The following is a 25,689-nucleotide window of genomic DNA, read 5'->3' as shown; positions in this document are numbered from 1 at the left end:
AATACGCTATACGAAAAGCCCGTTGATCTTCGTTAAAAGGTGTCCGTACTTTGGCGAATACCGCGGCAGAATTCACGAACGGCGAAGAGACACGGTACAAAGAGGCACGAAACATCCGTACAGTAATCCCCGGTGGTTACGAATACCAGCGACGGGGGAAACGTGAAATTATTTTCAGAAACAATAGCCGAGCGAATTCGATCGGTACGGAGGACCTGGTTCGAACCCAAACACTTGCGGCAGCATGATTAATTCGCGAATACGATTCGCAATGTAAACTCGGAAAGCTCTGTAATACGCGAGACACGTCGTGATTATCCGTTGTAAATACGTTTCTTCCACCATTTCCACCGGTGTGAAAACCTCTCTTTTCTCCACCCAATGCACCGTCGAAGCCCCGACGCGCGTCGACGGGGTTGAAAGGGCATTCTGCCGGGCCGTCCGACGTTCCTTCCCCCACTTTTTCAACAACCACCCCTCAAATCATCGTACTGTCGTCAGGAGATCGCACCTCCGCCTGTATCCTCCGGGAAACCATCGTTTCGGTGCCACCGTTTGCGTTCGCGTCTCCTCTATGCCTCTTTCTCTGTTCAGCTTCCTGCTTCAAGCCTCCCCCGTTCATCCCTCTGCATCTCCGCGACATCACCGCCGTGTAGGGGATGTCGAGAGGCGGAAGGGTGGTGGAAAAGTGGATGGAGCCTAGGGTGAGCCACGCCCCTGTTCCAGTGTCGGCAAAACTTCGCCTGGGTATATTCGAGGGTGTCGCTCTGTCCCTATGTCACTCACACGGGGGTGGCCACCCGTACCCATAGATGCCGACGAATCTAAGCGCACCCTCAGAGGTCAACGCGTACACGAAGCTAGACCAGTCGTTGGCATATCCCTTATCATCGGTGTCAGTCGCTGCACATCTGGGCTTCTCCACGCGCGTCGGATTGATTTCGTCCTCGTGGCCTCCCCGATCCGCCGGCAGGGCCTCGTTTTCGCGTACATATTCGCTCGACTTGGACCTTATTATTTTAACGTCGATTTGAATTCTTTTATCCCTTCGTGAACAAACGATGAAGTGACCGACTCGATTTTAGTACAATAAGCAAAGAATTCGCTCGAGATTGTGATAGATTTTTGGAAATCTAAGTGGACGGAATAGAAGACAGTGAGTTTGGTGATTCTTCTGTGATGAGACAAAAGCGGATCTCGAAGGATCTTGTAATATCAAAGACTTGAATGTTTTGTACCGTACAGGCGATTTTTCACCGGTGTTCTTGATATGTGATCCTCCGTACGTATTCTAAATAACGAACGCTTAATCGTGAAAAGGCGCTACGTCACATCAATTAAAAGAAATTTTTCTACCGTTTGCAAACGTACTAAATTAAAGCTCAGTGTATATAAAATACGTATATCCGCGAATAAGGAATGTCTTTGTTCCCGTTCTAACGATACTAATCCTCGTGATCGACAATTTTAAATCGATAACCATTAAACGTGGTCGAATTTTAAAATCAATAGTCATCGAAATAATCTTCGAATAATTGTCAAGAATAAAGTAACAGTGAAAGAATTTCAATTCACAACGATAAGACTCCTGTAACATGGTAGAAAGTACCTATGCGAGTGATTCGCCCAGATCGCGTTCTCCGATGACGGAGCCGTCGAGTCCTCTTCAAGATGGTCCCGGAATATCCGGCTACGGTCATCGATATCTCTACAATTATTCGCCAGAGAGCTTGCAACTTAAGCTGAAGAACAACGACGAGCAGAACAATGTGACTGTAAGGCGACACGACATCGATGGACGAGACAGAACGTTTTCCAGGAGTCCATTGAGCTCCGACGAGGCGCGATTCAGACCACGCGAGGTTTCCAGACCGAGTTCCTCGGCAACTATGTCCTCTCCCACGTCCGCCTTCACCATCGAGAATATCTTAGCACCTAGACCTATCGGAAACATAACTCCCACCAGCACCAGCGGCCTCGGATCCATTATTCAAAACCCGGAGGTCGTGGGGTCGCCATCGAGGGCCATGCATCCTCTTCAACAACAGATCCATCATCTCGCGTTTACGTCTGCCGACTTGTTTGGTATGTTCCTTTATTAAATTAACTATTTTCGCTATGAAATATTCTCAATGGAATTATCGATTGAACTAAGCGTGGAATAGTTTCGATGAAATGATTTATTTCACACAAATTGGAGAATTAGATAATAATAATATAAAGGAATATCTTTGATATTAGATTGTTATATGTAGTTTATTGTTATATATAGGCGAAGATAAAACTTATGGTTCTTCTATGAACGCCGGTGGGTAATGACGAATGTTACGATTAGTGTGCAGGAATTCGATGTTAAAGGAATGAAGAAATAAAAGAATTTAAGGTTTTTAAACTTTAAGATTTTCCAACTAGGAAATCAGGGAATTACACGTTCTTCCAATATGAAAAGCAATTATGGAATCCATTAATACGTATTATAGGATTTTACTTACGGAGGAATCTAAGAATATACAAGCATGAATATTATAGTATTATCCATTTGTAAGACTAGAATTGAATTCTATTCTAGAAAGAGGTGTTTATATGTTTAAGATATAACGGATGTTAACAATACCCAAGCTTCAGGATTACAATTAATTATTGCAGAAAGCGATTTTTACGTTTGTTTAACGATTAGAGTGAATTATCGGAAAAAACAATTCTTAGTTACTGAATGATTCATCCGCCTGTTATTTTTAAAGAAACCAGCTTTGCTGTTGAAATTCGAATATATCGCAATGAAACACCTACATGGAAGAGCGTGGCGTTAATTTGCAAATAGCTTGCCCCGCGGTTTCGCATATATTACGTCGAGGAAAGCGTCTCGTAGCGGAAAAATGAAAGAAGGCGTAAATCCTCGGGTGGGCCGACGCTTCTTGCAACGAAAATTTCCTTTATGCCCCCCAGGGCTTTAAGTATTTCACCCGCAAGAACCTCGCCGCAGATTGGGGATGCGCGAGCTGAAATCCGCAATCCGTTTCGATCACGCACGAACGATTTAGCTGCTTGCAATCCCGGTGCCGGAAGATTGAAAAACGAGAAGGAAAAAGTATGCAACCAGGCTCGTTGAATGGAAGAAGAAGGAAAAAACAGAGAACGCGAGTAACGCCGGTTGAAAGCATAAATTCGCCCTTCGCACATTTTTATGCGGAGACGTCGCCTCTAAGCAGCTTTCTTCCAGATTTTAAACCAAAACATCCCTTGGGGCTGGGGTCTACGAGTATTTTTTGTTCCTTCATCGTGTAGTATAGGGCTGGAAATTCTTCAGAGGCATTAGTACAATTTTATAATCGTCGATTATGAACGTGTACTTTTCGCTTTCCGATTAATCTTCTTCTCTTAATTCTTAATTTAACCTTTTCTTTCCCTTTTATGTTTTTCACAAGCAGTATTTCGAGGAATTATTTTATAGAATATGGATAGCGAAATTAATTTAGTATCTGAAGATTGTTTTCTTTCGTTTTAGCCGCAGCATATCCTACTTTATACTCCGGCGGCTACGTGGCAGCAATGGCAGCTGCCGGCGTTTCGCTTCACGGTCAACCGGCCTTCTATCACGCAGCTCATCCCTATCAAATAAATCCAAACGCCGCGGCGGTAGGACCCATGGCGAAGAGGAAGCGTCGCCATAGGACGATATTCACGGAGGAACAGCTAGAACAATTGGAAGCCACCTTCGACAAGACACATTACCCTGACGTGATCTTGAGAGAACAGCTAGCGCTTCAGGTCGATCTCAAGGAAGAGAGAATCGAGGTGAGTTTTGAGAAAAGAAATCAAAAATCCTTCGTGAATTTAGAAATTAAGAGATATCATTACGCTGAAGATATCGGCAACCCGAAGTATTGAATATTGGCGAATTGGGTGCTCTTTTCCTATTTAATAGATTACAGATTAACCCTTTTAGTGACGAACAACGATACATCGTTATTAGCAACACCTGAAAAAAGTGCCAACGACGATATATCGTTGCGTATGCGATGGCGCTTTACTATTCGCAACACGAAAGAACTTTATCTCAAAATAAATTTATAAAACGTTATAAATGGTTGAATATTTCTGCAGAAGTCCTATGTGAGATGTTCCACAAATTGAAACAATTATTTACGGCTTTAAACTCTTTGTTATATTCTGCGATGGTTGATACCGAAACTGTGTATACGCTAGTGCCATAAAATAAAATTCGGCACGGGAGATTTGCTTGAGACTGTAATCACGGATTTTAGATAACACTGCTTATAACAGAATATCTCATCTTAGAGCAGAATAATCTTGCATCGACAGGGCGAAAATAAAACGTTTGTACGAAGATCACGCACAGTTTGTACAATAATCTATGTAATAAAGCATGATGTATACGTCAGTAACCATCAATGCTAAGTAAATTATTTCTGCAAATAATAATAATAAATAAATATTATACGTTTCCAATAGCCGGATATATGAACTATAAATGTTTATAATAATATTAGAATGTCATTTTAGTAATGTTATACTAGCTCACTTGTTTTGGAGCAATTTTGTGTTTTGATATAAGAAATTTTATTACAAATAATTGAGAATGCAATATTTATGCTTTATACTACGTGTTCTACATCGAACTATAGCCAAACGATGATTCTTCTTATTTGTAAATATTGTTTATAAAAGAGAACTGATTTTTTCATATTTCCTAATGATTTTGAATAAGTATTATTAGTATGATTTTGAACAAATATTGAAATATAATTGGCATTAACTTATTCTCCCTTTGTTTCGTAATATGTACCGTTTTGAATTTTTAAAAATCATTCTTTCTTCTTTTTATGATTTTTTTCTCGAACCGTACCAAATTACATCAAATTGGTTCGGTATTCTTCGTTTAGGTACAATTCTTTCGGTCGGCACTAAAAAGGTTAAATAAGACGTTGTACTCGAAATTAAATGATTTTTTAAAGATCTGAAATAATAGTAATAATAATTAATAATCTAGTAATCAGTGAATCGAAATATAACTGACACGTGGTAAAATTAAACTCTGCTAACTACTTTCGCTACAAATAATAAAACCATGTCCTCAATAACACAGTTATCTTTCGCTTTTTCAATTTTCCTTACTATTTTTTTTTTTTTTTTTTTGTTTTATATTTAAAGGGGGAAGTCGATAGCATCATGAGGATTTTGCAACGGATGATAATTGGTGGCAGCCTAAACCGACAAATTACTATCTTAAACCTGAGTGAATATTTTCGCCTGACAAACATTGACCATTCGGATTGTCGGCAAACTTTCCCTTGTACGCATAATTTGTACCGATGACAAAATGCCTCCACTTTCCGGTCTGGAAGTTCTCGATGGGCCCTGTTGTTTGTCGCCTTAATGCACCGACAACCATAACTCCATAATTCTTTAATGCGATCATTAAAATTATTTGCGACCGGTATTTATCGGTCGTCGTTTGACTCGGGCCAACAAGTTGCATGGTAGATTAAAAGCTTTGCCGATAATGTGTTTACTTCAATTATATATATGCCCTGCTATGCATGTGTCACACATACACGCATGCACAAGCATACAAAACGCGGAGAAGGGGCGTAGAATTTATAACACGTTATATTTAACGTCGTAAAGATTTACAACGCGTGTAATCGTTAATTCGTCACGAGGTAACTTTATAATTAATCGAACGGATTTATTGTCCGCCGGCATTTCATCGGACGAATGTTTTTTCCTTATTAATTAAACATCGCACATAGTGGTTCTCCAGCCATATTGTCATTTTTCGAAATTAAAATCGGTTTTGTTCGGTCAATGGATGGATCGTGTATCGTCGACGAGGATGTTTCGAAGGATTTAGGACCGTGTCATTGAGACTGGATTGCCGAAGGAACCCTTTTCTGCCGTGTTATTGTTGCTCTATTTAAGAGGAGGATCGTTGCTCACTTACAGTTTGCTCCTTTTCGAGGATCGGACACCTTGAGAAGAAGAAATTGATACAAAAATCTAATAATATATAGAAATTAAATATAAGAATTTGTATTAAATTTTTGTATTAAATAATAAAAAAAGTTTCTATAATTCTTAAATTATTACATGAACTACGAAAATACGATATATATATGTCGGAGATGAAAGAACACCGGAGCCTTTGGAATTTTGGATAATCCCGCAACATTGTAACCTAGAGTCTACTATAGCTGTAATTGAACAATTGTAGTTATTCAATCCGATTGTAATTGTTCGAGAGTTGTGATAATGAGCTTGGGCTCGAGGCGACAGTCAGTCGCCGAACGTAGCCGCGGTCACGGGATGAACGCTTTGTCTAACAAAGGTATGGAGTAATTCTATAGCTCTTCTTAAAAGAAATATTCGTGGCGACACGCGACAGTAAACATTCCAACGGTTTCTGTCCCGTGGCTCGCCACACGCAGACCCTATTCTTCGAGTAAGATGATTGCCAGATGTTGATGCGTCTCCGCAGTACATGTTCAGTTAGCTCGAGGGCCCGTTATAAATCTTAAGATTTAGTCGACTAAAGTCTTTCAAACAGACAAACAGTCTTTGTCCCAACTACGGGAAAATAGGGGAGACCTATTTTTCAACGAGCGGCGTCTCCCACTAGCAACTTTTCCTCGAGGGCGGCTAGCATCTTTTTCTAACCACCGGTATGGAGATTGACCAATTAGCAGCAACGCCAATTTCCCTTACTTTCTGAATGAAGGCTTTTCTCGACGAATCCGATGATCTCGTGTCCTTAGACACACCCCAATATAGTTTTCCTCTGTGGCATCATCGGGACGGGAAAGTCACTCTCGCTCGCGATCTCATCGATGAAAAGAGTAACCCTTTACGATCAGTGAATATTACGCGTCCGACTTAGATTTTGTGAGTACGTTCATCTATCATCCCGTCGACCGCGGATTCGTTATTGAACCTAGGATCATTGTCATTAGTTCCTCGAGTACCTAACTACCACGGTTACTTGTCCGGTTCTATAATAATCGTATTTGCACTAGTCAATGTCTTCTCTATTGCATAACGACAACGTGTAACGCAAACGAAGATTCGTTTCACGCCCCTAACCCTAATTCTAATGTAAACCCGACATATATATATATATGTATGAATAATCAAAGAAAATCTTTTTTCTCGAAGAATATTAATGGACATTGAAAATAAAGATAAAAATCTTAATTGTTAAAAATAATAATTTTGTTTAAAACATCACTATGCTCTTTCTTTAATTATTGCCTTTCGTCTCAGCTGTCTAATTATTGTCTAATAATGGGTTTCAAGAAGTGAATTTCGATTGAATAATTTCCTATCTAAATCTGTAAACACGAAAGTTTGCCTAACAATGCTAAAGATAAATTCGGCACACAAGAGTTATTCACACGATAATGGAATACGAGAAGAATCAAGGAATGTCTTTTACTCGTGGCGGTGCAATTTGTTCGAACAGTCGTACAATCCCAAAGTCATTCACACTTATCGTAGACCAACAGAGACCACCCGCGTCGTCGGCTTTGCCAAAGGAAACCTCTTGTCTCGAGAGTCTTCGAAGACTTTGAAACAAGATATACCTGCAGCGCACCTGCCGCATCGAGGCAAGAGTTTTGGTGTTTGTACAGAATTAGTAGAAAGACGACTTTCAAAATGAGAGAGAAAAAACGAAGGCGAGGGAAACGAAGGAGAACGGGGAAATAAAGGAATGACTTGAAACAGCTCGAGAGAACGAAGGCCCTAAAGCACTACGCTGTGTCCTCTCTCTGTTTGGAAAGAAGCACGATTGTTTACCCGTGCGACGGTCTTTTCCTATCTTCGTGATTGCATCAACAGAATGCAGAAACACGAACGACGGACATGTTATAAAAGCAGAGACGTAAAAGCGCCGATACCTAAGTATTCGTGTAAAGTTGAGTGAAATTTGAAATTCGATGGATAATCTCAGATTGAAATTTTATCGATGCGTCGACTGATAAAAACTACCGTGTATTTAGATCGAGGTATTGAGGAAAATTTAACAAGTTGATACACGCAATACGGAGAAAGAATGTTTTGCATAAATAAATATCACGAAATATCGGAGGGAAATACGTTTGAAACGGATAGAATACTGAGGTGTGTGATTATTGTATAATTCAACGGCTAAGAGCCAGGATCAGTGCGATATTGGAAACGATGAAGCATCCTATCGGTAACAAACGAGAGAGAAAGATAGAAAGAACGAAAGAGAGAGAGAGAGAGAGGTCGATTGTTGGGCGTTTCGTTTAAATCGAGTCGGACAAGCGTGATGAACAAATGCTGATTTCGAATGTGGGATGAAGCCTTTTGATCTTCGATGGCTCCCTTGCCTCGTTAACAGTCTTCTCGATGAGATACACTGACTCGCAGGTGAACGAGGTTATCAATTAAACGTTCTACCTGCCATGGGTTGAAATTGAGGTCTGTTTAGTAATTTTACGTTACAGTGGTAGCGAATATACCGGGGAATGAACGAAACGCTTCGACTGGAATGTAATTATAGTAATCAATCGACGAATGTTAATATATCGTACAAAATAATTAGAGGATTTAAACTATTTAAACAAGGCGATTATATAACACCCTCTCTTTCAAAAATCTATAGGTATACATATTATCTCAACAGGAACTTTATAATAAATGTATTGTTAAAAGAAAAACTATTTCGTTACGTTAAATTATTTAATACATTTTTTCCCGGAGAATCCACCGTCATTTTGCGTATAGTATTGATATATCGTTAACCAAACATCAATTGAGCAATCAACCAATTTCTTGTGTTAGATATTTATTAGATTTTTCCTTGCGGTTTCATAACAGTAAGTCATTGTCAGATTATTATATATTTTCAAATATAAATATTTTACTAACATTTGTTATTACATAGCTGTAGCTTTCGAATATTAAAAGTCATAATTATTTAACATCGTCATTAATACTTGCAATACTGCTTCTTTACAATCAACGTTTAAACAATTCAGAAAATTAATTTATGTAATAATCGCCACAAAACATCCACCTACCATATTGCAATTTACCAGTGAATATCGTAATTGATCTTAATACACAGAAAATGCGCTATATTTCAAGAATGGTCTCTATCGATGAAATACGAAATATCGAATATTTTCAGCTATTATAAAACAATCATTAACAATAAAAAAAGACGTAACCTCGTCCCCTAAAAAAAGAAATTGAAAAGGAAGGAAGTATTTAAACCTTACACGCCTCGATTCCATTTCAAGCGTTTTCATAACGCAAGGAAACATCGTTTTCCCTGTCTGAGAACTAGTAGAAAATAAACGCGGCCGCCTAGGGCACGATGAGCCACCCTCATCAAACATTTCCTATTCCAGGTGTGGTTCAAGAACCGACGTGCCAAGTGGCGTAAACAGAAACGGGAAGAACAGGAACGTATGCGGAAACTTCAACTGGAGCAACGCCAGCGTGCCGATGACAACGTTTCAACGCCTGCGGTCAAAGTAGCCGAACATTTGACGTTGACCAGACAGCAACAGCAACAGCAACAACACGAACAGGACACCGACAGCTCGGATCTCGAAGTGGCGTAGTCAAAATATCGATTGTAAAACTTTTTTCCTATTTCTTTTCGTTTCCCTTTCTCTTTTTATTTCGCCGACGGTCGAAAAGATTCGAAACATACAGGTTCTTCCTGCAGACCCCTATACAAGGGACACGTGTAAATACCGAATTAGGATGTAAATATGTTTGTACATATAGCCTATCGATGTGTATAATAGGTAGTGAAATAAATTATTGATTCAAGAAAGTCACGAAAGTCAGATGGCATTTTATTTTCACTTGAGTGGTTGTTCTTGCTTTGGAAAGTAAAATTTTTAGAGAGCTCGTAAAGAGAATAACACGATACGAAAAGGTATCGATGATCGAAGAATGAAAGAAGAATATGATTTAAGAGAATGCTATCTCGTAATGGAATCAATTTCCATGAGAATTGAAACATTAGAATTGATTCAGGATATGAACAAAATTTAAAAGTAAGATCAAGAAAATCATTAAGATACGAAAGTCTTTGGAAAATCAAAAAGAATATCGGTGTCTGAAAAAATTCAATACCAAAGAAATTCTTCCAGCAAAGTCTATAGTAAAAAGAATATTCTAGAAACAAAGTAGATTTTCAGTGGATATAGAAACTTCTAATATCTGGAAAAATCACGAAGAATCTTAATTAATAATCAAAAAATTATATCATAAAAATAATATCTTATAATCGAGATAGATTATCAAAAACCTTTGACGACTAATGTCCATTTTACACACGATGACTTAATGTCCGTCTTAAAATTATCAATTTACTTTATTTTCTTTTTTTTGTGTGTGTGTGCATAAGTTTTACAAATAACACTACTTTCGAAACCGATTAAACGACGGTGGAAAATTAGATTCTTTAAAGAAGTATTCCCTGCTTCTTCATTCCGTGATCAATTACGCAGGAATGTGTCTAGCATGATTTCCACGTTACACTATGGATCAGTGATTAGAATCGCTGAGTAGTTTCTCTGGCGTTGTAGTTGGAATTTAGTTCTACGTGCCTTGACGATTATATTATTAGTATTGTGCGATAGAAGTGAAACAGCAGTTAGCCCTGTGCGGTGGTAGCGCCGTTTCCTGGACACAGTAAGTTTCGCCGCTAGAGGAAAGTTCCAGCCAAGTTCGGGGTAAGTACATAAATCCCGAGGGCGACCAAGAACTAAGACGTTCTCTTGCGGTACAACTTTAATAGGTTCCGCGCCGTTGCTACACTGAGACGTAAAGACGATCGACTTAAGCACGGGTTTCTTTTATTTTCACTCTTCTGTTCGAAAGATTCTCACCCTTTCTTTCTTCCTTTTATTCGAAACCGACGGATCTTTTCCTTTTCTCTCTTGGTAATTTCCTTCGAATTCGATAAAGATATTGTTGATCGAGTGCTTAGCTAATCCTCCCATCACTATTGCAGATTTTTTATATCTTTTAATTTAGAGTATAGATAAAATGATTTGGTTAGAAAGTTTCGATACTTAACAAATATTCGATGGAATAGAGTAGATTTATTTTGATATAAATAAAGATACTAAGCTACAATGAGATACTTAAATACAAGCTGAATGAAGCTTGGGAATATCTTTTGAAGTACATCTTTTCGTTACAGTCCACTATGATAACAAAACGATTGAAGATTTGATTTACCATGATTTATCATTCAATTAGTAAATACATAAAATTACTAATTTATAAAAATTTCATTTAACATATTCACAACATACGATAATCCCTTTATTAATCTTCTCAAATGAAGATTACATAAATACAATAATTTCAATAAAACTAAAAACCTTTATCGAAATAAGTCACATTCTAAAGACTAAAACGAGACTAAAAAATACTAAAGTAGAGTTCGAACTAGACTGCATGTAGGTATTACATATGAACAATTTAAATTTTACAAAAGGAATTAAACAAGAATCTAACGATCATCCTCCACCTTTACAGCACAATTTATCGATAGTTCGTGCGGTTTCCGCTCTCTTATGCTTCCACTTTTTCATCTGTTTTTTCTTCTCCTCGTCGTACGGGCACTCGACTTTGGTACCTCTCTTAGCTCTATCCTTCTTCTCAGCTCTTCCAACAGGAAACACAGAAGGACCTACATCGACGACCTTCAATATTTCGATAGGGTTCAGAGCAAACTGACTGCATTCCGGTGAACCGATCGTCAACACTAGAACCGTGATGAATTTCAAAAAATACGTGGCTCTTAACAGATAAACTGCTCCCTCTCCGTACGAAAACAACGGCGGGCCCAAGGAGTTAACGTCACACATATAATAAGCGCCACAAAATTTAAACACGCCTAAACAGGAGCTTTCGCACGTTAAAATACCAAATTTATACTTGAGGAACATCTGTTCTAAAGATTGCCATAAATACTTGCCAGATTTCGCGTACAACCTACCACAAATCGCTGGCAGAACCTTTGCTTCGAACATCGTCTCGCCGATCTTAAAATGACTCATCAAATATCTGTTCCAACAATTCACGTGACTATACTCATTTTTTGTGGATTTAAATTCTGCTTCTAATTTACTATGCGTGTAATATCTGTCTCCGCACATAACAATCACGTCCAGTGTCTTCGAACTCCAATACTCAGGCGCCATAATTCTTGTCATACCAGCGCAAACCACATAACAAGCGTACGTTTGCATCCCGCGGTTTTCTCTCTCGAACATACCATCCGTGATATGAATCTCACCCCATAAAGAAAATAATTTGTTTGATTCTTCTACGACGTATTGATGCCAGCGCATCTTCCCTAGACCGAGTTCCTTGCTGCCCTTTTTCTTCTGAGGAACAGCTAGTGATTTTGTCCAAGTGATCTTGTACAGTTTCAGCCATGTTGGTTTTTCGATCGATTCCTTGAGGTCACCTTCCTCTTGCTCGATCGTGCACGGGTCTCTCATGTCTAGAGGATCGAAAGGACAATCGTCGATGGTCTTCTTCTTCACGTAGCGTTTAGGTGGCTTTGGTGCACCTCGTTGAAGCAATTTAAGATTGTGAATTTGGCAGCAGAGATGGGACACGTGGAAAATTTGGATCGTGAAGAATTTTTCTTCTGCCTCTTCTTCGGCTGTTTCTGGTTGCTGTGCGGCGCCCGCTTCCTTCCAATAGCTTATTCCTGATGGCTGTGTACGAACCGATTCGTTCGGACCACTTGCTTGCCGTTCAACGTTGGGTTCTTCCGAAACGCCCGATTCTGTTGCAGTTTCTGCCTGTTCCATGGTTAGTGATGGTTCCGTAGCTTCAAGATCTTCTGCAGTTACTGGTTGCTCAGTTTCTGCTACTGGTGTATCAGTTTCTGGTTTCTTTTCTAGTTCCTCTTTGCTCGGTTTTGGAGTAGTATAAACGTAAGCTCTTAATAGAAGAATCATCAGATGCCTTGTAAGAGATTCTTTGGAGCAAAACTTCAAGATGCAAGCATATCCGTTATCGTCCCAATAGCCGAATTCGTCGCATCGATATGGATTGTACAAGTACCAGAATAGATTGTCTTTCCAAAATGCTACGGAGAATCGGGTGGTGCGGAATATACAGTTACGATAACGTACTTTAAGTTTGTCGAACCACTCCTGCACTCTCTTGATGCCTCTGTGAACTGGCGCTATTTGTTCATCGGTTATTTTCTCGGAACCGATTTCCAGTTTAACGTTCATCAGCTCCTTTCGTTCCAGGATCATTTTTCGTCGCATGTTCCTTTCCTCGTAATTCCATGGAATATCAGTGACGATTGGAACGTCGTTTAATTCTTGAATCAATCTTACTTCGATGCTGTATTTGTAGTTGTACACGACGATATCGTCTAGCCTTTGCTTGTCCTTGATATTGATCATACCCATGTGGGTGTACAGCAACCACGCGTGATCGTACACATAATCGATGTTCGCGCTCCAGGCATACTTGTATCTTATAGAAATACATCTATTCATTACATGTTATAGAGGGACAATTTATAATTTACGTGATTTAATGCGTGAAAGATTAAAGGTACAATACTCTATACGAAACAGTTCTACTGTATAATATTTCTCTTGTCGTAGAAATACCTCTGATTATTCTATGTAAACTTCATATTACGAATCTTTTATCGATTGATAAAATATTCGCACAGAACTTTCCAATTTCATCCAACGAAAATAAAAAGAAAAAAGAAATCTCTAAACCTCTAATTATTCCAAATACAATTTACGTTATTAATCTTCTATCAAAAAATTAATCAGACATTCACACAAATCTTTTCAATCTTTTTATAATACAATTCTACGATTCATCTAATAGGAAAGAAAATAAAAGATCCTAAATCTCAAAAGTGCAAATTCTCCAAAAACTTTAAGCTTTATGAGATGTGTTCAACAGATACCTCAGTTGTGTCTTAGCTAGAAGAGCAACGATCGCCTGATAAAAGCAGAACTTCCACGTCCTTTTGCGCGCTCGTAGAACTCCCAATTCTGGCAAATGCATACCCTTCAACCCCCGAAGACATACATCTGCGTAGATCCTGGTTCCCCGAGCTTTCGAGGGTAACTCGAAAATGATGTAATCACCGTCTACTAAACCGTGCTGTTCACCAGCAGCACGATCGACTAGCATCTCCTTGGTTGGTAGGGGACAAGATTGTGGGATTCGAGCATGACCTAATTCCTTACGATCGGAATAATCGTTGTTCGGATCTTGAAAACCATCGCGTACATAGTCCGGATCGCAGGGAAACAGATCTTTTCGTTTCATTCGCTTCTGCCTTCGTCTCTCCAGCAATTCTTTTGCCATGTCTCTCGTCGTGCACGGCCACATTCCTGGCCATCTATCGTCATCGGTCTTTGATATCTGTGGCTCTACCGCTGTGTCGGATTTGGAGAAGTGTACCTGATGAAGTACTCGTAATTGAGGATCTTTTTATATTGGAATATTTCTGTATAATTTATTTTTAGTTATTCGTTATTTTGGCAATGTTCTACATATGCAAACGAAGTGTAATTTTAAATAAAAATTCAAAATACAATACCTAATTTGAACATTAAGATTTTAATAAAAAATATATAAAAATAGTCTTACATGGGTGATATAATTGCCTGGAGCAAGATCACTGTAATTGATTTTCATCCCATAAGATTATTACTAATTATCGTTGACAAAATATGCCCAATTTGTCTCAAATATCTCTATGTAATTCATGTTATAAATTACACTTCGATTATTTACTAACAGGTATGTTTGTACGCATGTTCTTCCAGATTCGTATCATCTTCGATCGATCTAATTTGTCAGGCAATTTCGATTGATCCTTCAGCTGGAAAACGTTAAGTGGTAAACACTTGTAATGGGTAGGCAGATCTTCCGACGATTGAACACGAGGAAATTTTCGAAGATCAGCAGGTTTTCTATGTTTAAAAATATCATCCTTCTCTCGTTGCTTATAGTCTTCTACGAATCTGAGAAAATTGTGAAACTGGTCACACGAAACATTAAGCATATAAGAAATACGTGGCTGCTTCAGCATTTCTTACGTTTTCATGTAAAGTTGCCAAAGCGGCACGTCGCATTTCCATTTCTCTCTCATACATCGTTCCATCCAACTTTTCAGTTTCTTCTTCCCGTGTTTCTTTCTAACTTTTGTGGATGCATCTTCATATTCTACGACATCTTCGTCCTCTTCTTCCTTTATTGTTTCTTCCTCGGTTACGGTTTCTTCGTCTTTTCCTTCCCGCTCTGTATCTTCTGTACCCTCTGTATCCTCCGTAACCTCCATGTCTGTAGTGTCATCGAGATATTCGGTCGTAGTATCTTCATCGGTTGGTTCAATCTCGGCCATTTTCCCTCGATTTCTTCTTATTTACTTCTCTATCGATGAATTATTAACTCTCGCACTTTAACTTTCCAACTTTTGCGCCTTTTAATTTTTCACTTGACAATTTAACACGATTTTACCGAATTTGTAGATATTGTATCTCAAGCAAATTAAGTCAACTCATTTTTAACTAGCATTAATATCAGGATAATATTTCACGATAATTTAGTTTATAAGGTTAAAGGATCATTCTGAAGCTCTTTTTATGTCATTTTTTTACATCTTTGTAAATGATTTAACCATGATTCGATAGAAAATTTTGATATAACCTGACAAGTGATAAGCGGAATCGACTATACACGTGACATACGTTTTTCTCGTGGAATTTGAATTTGTCATCGAAAAGTATTTTCGATGCGAAAAATTGAAAAATAATTTTGTTCTATATGTCAATCGATTCGACACGGATGGACATGCAAGCGAAGATGAAAATAGGAAGAGGAAAAAACACTGTAATAAAAATGCTTTATTGTCTCTCTTGCATTCTGCGAGTCTATTTAATAACGAAGGAATTGCGTCGCGCTTAAACATTTTTTCCCGCTTAAATATACTTCCCGAAATATGAATAGCTATTTGGGAACGTCGGAGCCAACCGGGGAAGCTGAATAAATGCAGCTTCTCAAAAGGGCTGACGAAAGATTTAAAGTGTTCCGTTCTGTGATTTTGTAATTATTTTCCTCCGTAGTAGACGAAACCTTAAAATGGCAAGCAATCTCAGCGCGCGAAGCCAGACCGTGACACAAAATTTTCAAAGTGTTTATAAAATTACGCCGGCACACGATAGAAATAACGTGAAACCTTACTTTTCGGGTAATATTCTGATCATTATTTAAGAGCCCTGCTCATGCATTGACCACAAATAATTCTTGTTGCAAATGTTTCGAAACATATTTCCGTCATTTAAATAAAAACATTTGCACTTCAAAATATATGTGAATAGATATACACTTCCGCTTACAAGTAACAATTAATAATTAGAAGCAAAAGTTACTACCGTTTGGTGATATCAACGAGCTATAAATTTACATTGCCCGTTAAAAAACGTAACAATAAGATATTTTATTATTTACCAAATACGCTGCTGCATAAACATATTTACAAAGAAGTTTGAACTAATTAATCTTGGCAAATATTACGATATAATATAATATATTTTTAATATGAATATAATTGACTATATTAACAAAGCAGGAAATTTCTATCTAAACAAATTATTGATGAATGATGAAATTAACTCGCCTTTTTCTACTGAAAAAGCGAAAATAATATAAAATATCGAAGAAGGTTATTTACAATATAACAAAATCTAATAAGTTGCAATCGAATCAATCGAATCAATTTACGGAATTTGATAGAAGATTTGAGACAAAATCAAAATATTTTATTTCTAAGCAAAAAGTAAAATAATCATAACTACATAAGAATTATCAATAGAATTACTAAAAATATATCTCTGGCTAAATGACACGTATACACAGAGCGTCGAAATAGAGTGGTCTTCTCGAACTTTAAGTGCAGCTAGATATATTCTTTAACGGCTATCTATCTATCGAGATAACGAAAATGGAGCAGAGTGTCGTTTGCTCGATTTTTCTAGTAAAACGAGAAGAAGAGGTTCGAACGGGTCCACCGATGTATCCCGTGGGAATGCGAGCAGCAGTCGAAGTCAAAGTGAATTTGAAGCTGAAATCGGCCTGATCCCCGCAAGGTTCCACAGTGGAGCGAAGTTTCGCCGAGCAAATCAAAGATCAAGATAACTCGGTCGTTGAAATTTTAATGAACCAAGCTCGCTCACAGTTCCATCGAGAAAAGGTGGATCGATCGGTTGAATACGGCTAAATCTCGAAAGCTGGTTGAAATGAATTATTATCCCACGAGAAGACGTGGCCACGTAGTAGGTATGAATTACCTGCGAATCAAGATAACACGAGGGAAAAAGAAACTTGGATCGAATGTTCCCGATGTCGACGCAGATTTCAATAACATCGGTATTTAAATTACTTTCGAAACACGATATTAACGTGTACTTATTCTACAGGTTTCCCCTACATTTGCATATTAATATTATTTGTTCCCCAATTAATAATTGCTTTGCAGAAGCACCAACTTTACTGTTCCATATACAGGGTGTGACAGAACTGTAGAAGCAAACTTAATTAAATAGTAAGATTGCCGGAGTAAAGGGTAAATAAAAGAGAGAGAGAGGGAGAGAGAGTTAATTATTCCATACATACAAACATCTTGTTATAAGCAGTCGTAATAAAGAATTTCGTGATATCATTACTTCGAGGTAGAATTTAAGTAAAAGGTTGGATATATCTTATTCGTGTGTCCCTTCTACCATTTTGTTGTGACGCTGAAGCTGTATATGTTCAAATTAATTAGTGAAATTTGCTTTTCAATATCCGGTTGTCAAATGTCGCTGTTTATCATAAATCAAATCAAGAATCTTTTAACTGAATTTCGACAAAATTACCTAATTTCTACTTTGCACAATCTTCCATTACAAATTGCTCATTTAAAATTTCCGTTCCATTAATAAAATCTGATACATGAACTCACATATACTAATAAATTTTAGATATTTATGCAATTTCATATTTTCAAGATTTGTTCTACTCGTTGAACGCTATACCGAGCGTTTTATTTTGGATTTATATATTTTTTTAATATTACGTATACCTCGTAGCAATCACATTCTGTGCATCTCTGCGTCCATAAAATGCATAAAAATTCGCAGTCTATTAATAAACCGTGCATCATTATATATCGCAAATATACATAAATAGCAAAAGTAAGAAGGAATTGAAGATCACAATGGCAGAACCGAAGGCGTATCCATCAAATTCAACGATTGGACCGTACATATCCGGTCCGGAAAGATTCATGAAGAGCAAAGAGGAGAGAAGAAGCGGATTGCCGCGTATATATGTACGTGCATGTATACGAAAGAGGGGCGTGGAGGGAGAATGCAGAATAAACAGTGCATTATATGCAATAACGCACAAAACGCCCCTACGGCTGTACAGCCATCTCCTTCGAAAGTTCCCGTACGGGAACGCGCACACGACCAATCCAATTAATTTTATTTTAATTACTGCATCGTCGAGCACACGCCGATTGTTATTGTTTCGGCGGCGACGAATCGACTGACGGTTCGTTATTTTCCCGCTGACAATTTCTGTCTGTTCTCACCGCGACGAGAGAAACGGTCACTCGAATGGGAACCAAATTTTTTTAAAGTATCCATAGACACTCTTCATTCATGAACGACAGATATACTCTCTGTTTCGTTTCTTTTCTTTTTTCTTCTTTTTTCGTTTCGTTGAATAATTTTGATAATTCTATGAAAGATGAACGTCAATATCAATTATAAAGATATAAGCATTAGAATATTCGGAAATTCTCTTGCACAATAATTTATTAACTGATATTGATGAATCGATGCAAGATTAATACAACAAGTAGATACCTTAATATCTGTGTCTAACGACAATTTATGTAAATTCGAAAGTTCGTGTCAAACTTGATAGTAACACTTTTCGCGTAATTCGAGTTATTTATACATGCGCTACTAAGACAAATATTTACAAGCAATCGTTAGCGTGTAATCACGTACGATTCGAGCGGGTTGTAGCTATCGAAGTGCTATAATTACGTTAGCCATGTAAAAGTAGCGAACAATATTACCATACGGTGCGACACGCTTAATGATCAAACAATGTTTATGTTAGTTATGCGACATTATTATGCTATTACCATTGTATCAAGTGGATGTAGAAGTGACGCGTTTGATTTTCGAGTAATACGTTAGTTAACACTATATTCAATATAGAAGCTAGAATTAAATTTATGTTTTATATATGAATTTTGGGTAAAACGTTAGTTGCGCTATATTTAATATAGAAGGTAGAATTAAATTTATGTTTTATACGTGACTTCTCTTTCTTTCGTTAGATGCAATTTAAAGATAAAAATATAGATAATTTAAAAATAATAGATTTTAAATGTTTTAGGCTCGTTATAACGAAGAATTACATGTGATTTATACGTGAGAAAATTTTTATTACAGTGCATCATCCCTACATACGAAACTACCTACTACACGTGTATTCCAACGAATCCCACGATCCACATCTGCATGTATTACACATACGCGGAAAAACGTAGCATCAGAATTCACACGAGTGTTTGCAAACATTTACAAAATTTCAACCCTCAATAATTAAATTGAGCAGAACGATTACATTGATACGATCCTCTCCAAATGTAATTCGAACAGGCGAAATCAATATACTTTTAATTATAGTCCTGCACTTCCTATCGACGTTAACAGGTATCATCTGTACTCTGCTAAACGTCTTCGATCTCTGGTAGTTTTTGATATAAATAATACATGGTATCATCAGTAATTATAAGGGAAACATTTGCAAAATTTCAAATAAAATACGTCTTAACCTTGGACTGATACAGTGTTTTTCCGGATTATCGAACGTCGCAATGAGGTCTTCTAGATTTTTCTACACTTGAACGTATAAAAAATTTGACAAAATTTCATTAAGATACTTTCAAATACGTAGTTTAATGTAATAAAATTCAAACGTTTAAAGAAGATTAAAGAACTCTTTTATATTTCGAAAGTTTTCTATTTCAAGAAGTTCGATTATTCCTTTTATCTTCAAAAAGGGAATTTCAAATTTTACCTTACACTCTAGCATAGACATAAAACAGCAAGATCGTGTCTAAAATTCGACGTTACTTTTCGCAGTGTTCACTTCCACCGATACTTCATCATATGCTGTCAATCTCGGTATCAATCTTGCATGCACGTGGCAACGATAAATTACCACGGTGGAATCGCGTCGGCGAACAGTCGTGAAACTAAACGGAGGCTTAAAATGTCCCCAGGAGAGATTTACGGGCGCGAGAACGCCGTCGGAGACGATGAAACGTACATTCGAGGTAAGAGAACTGTCCTGGTGGCCCCTCGACGGATCTGTCCCCGAGGCCAGTCCTTTTAATTACCCGACGTTAAATTCTTTATCTGGCTGAAACAATGTGGCGGGCTCGTGTTTTCAGACTAAACAAACCCCATGTTGATACGCGGTAATAGAATAATCTGGCAGCTGATTCCGGGGATATAGCCCGCGGGGATAGAAACCCACACGATTTCTGCACCCGGTCTCTGCGCCTACATCCCGCAACGAAAATCAACCCCCTACCCCTCGGCTCGGTTTTGCCTCACCATATCCGTGGTGCACCCTCGTAACCTCGTACGAGAGAGGCCAAACCCCCTTCTCCACGTGTTTACACACTCTGTGGCTATGCCTGGACAAATGGTTTCCGGTGGGGGAAGAACGAGCGGGGAGTGAGTCTATGGGGTACGTTACCATGCAACGTGTCGTGACAATAAACCGCGTTTGAATTACAGCCACGAGGCTTCCGTGATCTTTCCTTTAATCGTTCGTGAAACACCGTTAAACCCTCGAACAGATCCAATACCTACGGAACCGATGGGTGTAGAGAGAGTTTCATCTTCGATTATTCAATGTTGCAATTGAAATGATAATTTCGAAATGATAGGGATATACAGTGATGGGGAGAAGTTGATTGGTAATGTGAATCGTAGATTTAAGGCAAGTTTTATTTGTGATATAGATATAAATGGTTAGAAATAGCAGCGAAAGATTCGAGATCGAAATTCTCGGATTGATGTAAATATAGTTTTGAAATGGCATCTACGTTTCCATATATTGTATGAGATATTTTGGAAATCTTTTGGATACAGAAAAAAGGGAGAAATAGTTGATGTTTTATTGACATGGAAATCTAGAAGCGTGTTTTTCATTTCATTGCAAAATTAAAAAAAAAGATAGCGTGTATCTCAGAGTGCAAAATATTTTCATATTATAAATTTGAAAAATATCTCTAAATTCTAAAAAAAAAAAATTCGACCTGTATGTTGTACTACTAGACATAGATTTTAGATAGCAGTATCATTTTTTCTCTTTCTTTTTTTCTCTGATCTCAACAACAGGCTGCTTTATTAGCTTCTGTTATTTATCATTGTATAACCTATCAATTTCCGTCGCAACCATATAAATGAGAAAAACCTCCCTCAGCACCCGTTCTTCAGGATAATATGTACATGGGTATACTTACAGGAAAATACATGCACCGGTTGTTACGTGATCAATGTGCCTCGCAAAACATATAACTACAGGCGTATAAAATTTGAACATAGTGCCATATCTCTCTCAAGTCCCACAATAGCGGAACGATTGAAACACGACATTCCAGCCAACGACTGTTTTATTGCCCCCGACAGATTCAATATAAGCAATGTGACCGTCGAACTACTCCAAGATACTACGCGGCAAGTTCTCCACCGTTTTTCGCTGCCGATAGCTCCGCTTCTATCGTCTTTTTACCCGAATAGAAACGAAGAAAAAATTAATTCGCGACACAGAATATGAAATCGGAGACCAAAATAAATGGACAGACAATGGAGATAGATAATGAAATTTCGTCAAATACAGATTGTCTACGAAAAGAAGAGTAAATATTAATTTCAATCATTTACTAAATAATCTAAACTTAAGTAACTGAATAAACTTAAGTATATAACAGTACCGCTACCTCCATTGAGTTTCATTGATACTTACTTCCACTACCTGTCCATTTATTTTTGTATCCTATCGTACAGTGAATAAACGTAAAAATTCGATATTTCAAATATTCTTGAGATTGTTTCATTTTTCGACATTTTTGATACTAACGAGACTTCGAAATATCAAAAGTTCTTTTGTCTTTTGTCCTTTTTCCTTTCATATTTTCTTTTTTTTTTTTTTTTTTTTAGTTGCGCCTTCTCTCCGTTTCCTTTGTCTGACCCCGTCGACGAATCAGATAGAAAAGAAAAGACAACGGGGCTGTGTAAAAGGACAGCGCACGATCCGTATTTGCAAAAAGGGAGTCTTTTCCTCGACGTTCACTTTGCGGAACGTTACCTGCTCTTCCTCGTACGTAACGAGATGACGTAGGAGGAAGTCGCGCGTGAAGAAGAGCGATGAACGCTGTTTCCTCGCTGCTGGTACCGGTCCACGTTGTTTTATTTGCTCGTTTCGCTCTCGCCATCCTAACGAGCAGTCTTCCTTTCTTCTTTGTCGGGATCTTTTTTCCAAGCCCCTGTTGAGACACCGGGGCGGAAAGAAGAACACGGAAACGGGCAAACAACCGCCTTCGTATTGAGAGTCATAAACTCTCGTCGCGCAGCTTTATGTAAACCATCGTTATCCTGATCCTCGGCCTTCTAGCATTTTCTTCTCCGCTCTTTAAATTATCTCGGATGCGATGCTCGTTTCGTTTAACGAGCGAGCATGCGCGTTACAAAAAGAATGTTTTGAACACACCGACTTTTCAACAATACAAACGTCTAATATGTAATTGTTTTCTGTTTACTTCTCTCGTAACTGTAGCAGAAAATTTTGCGAAACGCGATACTTAATCCGTCACATTATCACTTTTCTTATTCGGCTAGGTAAATCAATTTCACTAAACACTTATTACTTCGTGGTTGATAAACAGAATTCAATTTCAAGATATAACTATAGAAGAAAATCATCATGTACCAATGATTAAGATCTCCAATGTTTCAATCTGGATTATAGTTCTTAATGTAAAATTAGAATTTACAATAGGTAAAATATGCTGAATTCCTCTCGCAAGATAATTTTACCATTTACCATCGATTAATAAGCCCTGTAGTAAGAAGTACTCATAACCGCATTGATCTTTAAAGAAAATCTGACTTTTCACCAAAAAGGATCTAATCCAATTTAAAAGAACGAGGAGGTAGTCTAATTACTAATTAAACTCTTTTCCTCGAACTTCCTCTCACCGAGGGAAGGTGGACTTCAACTTTTTATCGGTTTCGATCACCCTTCGAAAGGGTAGCCGGTTTTATTCGACGTTGATCTTCCCCTATTAAGGAAGACAGGCCGGATAATATTAATTTATAGGTTGATTAACTCGCTGTAACGAGGGACTAGCGTGGTCGGACATTTTCAATGTTTTCTTGTAATCAAATGAAACGATGAACAAGAGCGTGAGCAGGTAACGCCGGGGGTGAGATTGAGTTTTAGGGTCGACTGAACTCACCTTTGTCGGAGCTGCTGTCGGAGCCTTTATCCTAAGGGATTTCATTTCCATTAGTGCACCGAAGAAGCTCAAACGGAGGAAACCTGCAAGAGAAATCCGTTCTACGTTAAAACCATGAGATCAATCGATTTGAGACAGAAGATTTCATTTGCTTTTATATTTAACGAGTCAAATTTTCGACTTTTCATTCGTCCAAGTATGTTAATCAAATACTTTATAAAGACGTTGATGTTTTGTTATTGGCGATAATATCACCTTAGATATTTGCAAGTTAAATAGGTAACTATGTCAAAAATTGTTCGTTCAAATTTATGCCAAAACAGGACAAGGAGTGTCTACTAATGGCCACATTACCGGTTTCAAAGAAAGACTATCGTCCAAGATATTGACTTCCGGTACCCTTAATTGTCCACTGTTTGCACCTTAATCTCAAGTGAAGAAATCAAACACGAGTTATATACGCACGTTAGGCTGTTATATTTTTAAACAGGATCCGTCTAGAACACAATATTTTTAGCATCAGCATTTTTTAATTCTGAATAAAATCAAACGCGAATTTATACTACAAGAAGTGTTCTGTAATTCCATTTCTAGCTCGAAAAAGTACATTCTAATAAGACTAACAAAATGATACAACTGAATGAAATTTTTTAATTCAATATAATGTTTACAATTCATATGATTGAAATAATTCTCTCTTAAATCATATCGTTCAATCTCTTATCTTATGATTTTCCTCTTGAATAGCTACTTTAAAATAATAAATATAAATAATAAAATTATATCTGAAGATAATAAGAAGAATATCCAATTTGTATTTAGTAATCTACGATCTTGCAATTTGGAAGTAGAGTTCAAGTTAAAATTTCTCCAATCTTCCTCCAATCTGATTCATAAAACACACCGTGACTATATATATTACTCATACATTGCAAAACAAATTTAAATATTGGGTTAAATCAAAAGATTAAAGAACAGCTATAAAAAAGAAGCAGCAAATATATAATTAATTTCAATTCGGACTATGCATTATTTAATCACGCGTGGCTCGTCCGTCAGCCGGGTGAATCCTCGAAAAGGATTAGCTCGCCAATGAGAGAACGCGTTATCGGAGCAGTCAATGGCACCCGATTGCGTGACAGGAGTCAAAGCATTCGAAAGCAACGAGTCCTTCATTCGGGACGAGAAGAGGCAGTTAATAGCTGGAGGACAATGGAGTTGGGGTTGGCTGTTTCAAGGATGCTGAGAGTAAGTACCGGGGGGTAGGTTTGGTCGCAGGCGTGACTGTGTGAGACCCTCGCTGAGATAATTGAGCCGTCAGCTGCATGAGCCCCGAGCGCCATGATAGCGCCAGCACCACCACCCTCGCCGATATATTTTCTGCTCGAAGCGCCAGAGGAACACTTAGTGCACGCGACGAGAGTCCCGGTTCGAATTACCCCAAAACCATCCCTTCGCTCTTTGCTCGAATCGTTATGATAATGTCATCGTCCGATCTCTCCATCGGTGTAAAAACTCGTCGAAATTTTATTCGATTTATGGATGAACGATATTTGAAAAATTACGTCATATTTGAAAAATGATGTCAATTATATTTGCGAGAAGAATTTATCAATAATGCTTAAACAGAAGATGATTTAACCCTTTCGAAATGGACTTCTTTTTTACATAATGAATGCAATAATATGTTTGGTAATATAGTACTCTCATAATAATGACCTGCATACGTTGTTATAAAAATTCATTATATCTTTTCAAATCATAAAGTACCGTGGTAGGGAATAAAGTTATAACTTAATTAATTATGAAAGTAAAAGGATGATACTATTAGATAGGTAGGTATAATAAAATCTTCAAAATTTTGACTTAAATCCTTACAATTTTCTGTCCGCCACATAATAGCACAGACTGTAAACTTTAAACAAATTTAAATGATACAAATTGAGCATAATTTTTAAAATTTGATATACAATTTCATTTTTGATAAGATCCGTTTCACTGACGTCAGAAAGATAACAACAATTCGATTGTTTACCTAAGAGTTGGAACATATTGGACCATTAGTCCCA

The 25,689-nt window shown here is 37.7% G+C and overlaps 2 protein-coding genes across 2 annotated transcripts; one reads left to right on the top strand and one right to left on the bottom strand.

The window, feature by feature from the left end:
• Window positions 1-709: 709 nt before the first annotated feature.
• LOC117234370 (homeobox protein goosecoid) lies at window positions 710-9,825 on the top strand. Its single transcript, XM_033495494.1, has 3 exons — window positions 710-2,085; window positions 3,506-3,795; window positions 9,399-9,825. The coding sequence occupies exons 1-3, from the start codon at window positions 1,596-1,598 to the stop codon at window positions 9,612-9,614; spliced, it is 996 nt and encodes a 331-aa protein (XP_033351385.1). The 5' UTR covers window positions 710-1,595; the 3' UTR covers window positions 9,615-9,825.
• Window positions 9,826-11,516: 1,691 nt separating this feature from the next.
• On the bottom strand, window positions 11,517-15,486 carry LOC117234366. The gene is made up of 4 exons (XM_033495488.1): window positions 15,123-15,486; window positions 14,822-15,047; window positions 13,979-14,481; window positions 11,517-13,524 (listed from the first exon to the last, which is right to left on the bottom strand). Exons 1-4 carry the CDS (start codon window positions 15,425-15,427, stop codon window positions 11,535-11,537), a joined length of 3,024 nt encoding a protein of 1,007 aa, XP_033351379.1. The 5' UTR covers window positions 15,428-15,486; the 3' UTR covers window positions 11,517-11,534.
• Between the last annotated feature and the right edge of the window lie 10,203 nt (window positions 15,487-25,689).

Source organism: Bombus vosnesenskii, unplaced genomic scaffold, assembly GCF_011952255.1.
Source record: "Bombus vosnesenskii isolate JDL3184/JDL3185 unplaced genomic scaffold, Bvos_JDL3184-5_v1.1 scf7180000013304, whole genome shotgun sequence".
Lineage (NCBI taxonomy): Eukaryota > Metazoa > Arthropoda > Insecta > Hymenoptera > Apidae > Bombus > Bombus vosnesenskii.
This window is presented reverse-complemented; position numbering and strand designations above follow the sequence as displayed.

Bases quoted from the DNA above. Each gene is read 5' to 3' on its own strand.
- LOC117234366 (XM_033495488.1), bottom strand. From the start codon at position 15,427: ATGGCCGAGATTGAACCAACCGATGAAGATACTACGACCGAATATCTC. The intron at 14,482-14,821 runs GTTAGTAAATAA...GTACTTCATCAG, and splicing joins ACATGCGTACAAACATACCT to GTACACTTCTCCAAATCCGA. The intron at 13,525-13,978 runs GTATCTGTTGAA...TATTTCTATAAG, and splicing joins CTAGCTAAGACACAACTGAG to ATACAAGTATGCCTGGAGCG.
- LOC117234370 (XM_033495494.1), top strand. From the start codon at position 1,596: ATGGTAGAAAGTACCTATGCGAGTGATTCGCCCAGATCGCGTTCTCCG. The intron at 2,086-3,505 runs GTATGTTCCTTT...CTTTCGTTTTAG, and splicing joins TACGTCTGCCGACTTGTTTG to CCGCAGCATATCCTACTTTA. The intron at 3,796-9,398 runs GTGAGTTTTGAG...TTCCTATTCCAG, and splicing joins TCAAGGAAGAGAGAATCGAG to GTGTGGTTCAAGAACCGACG.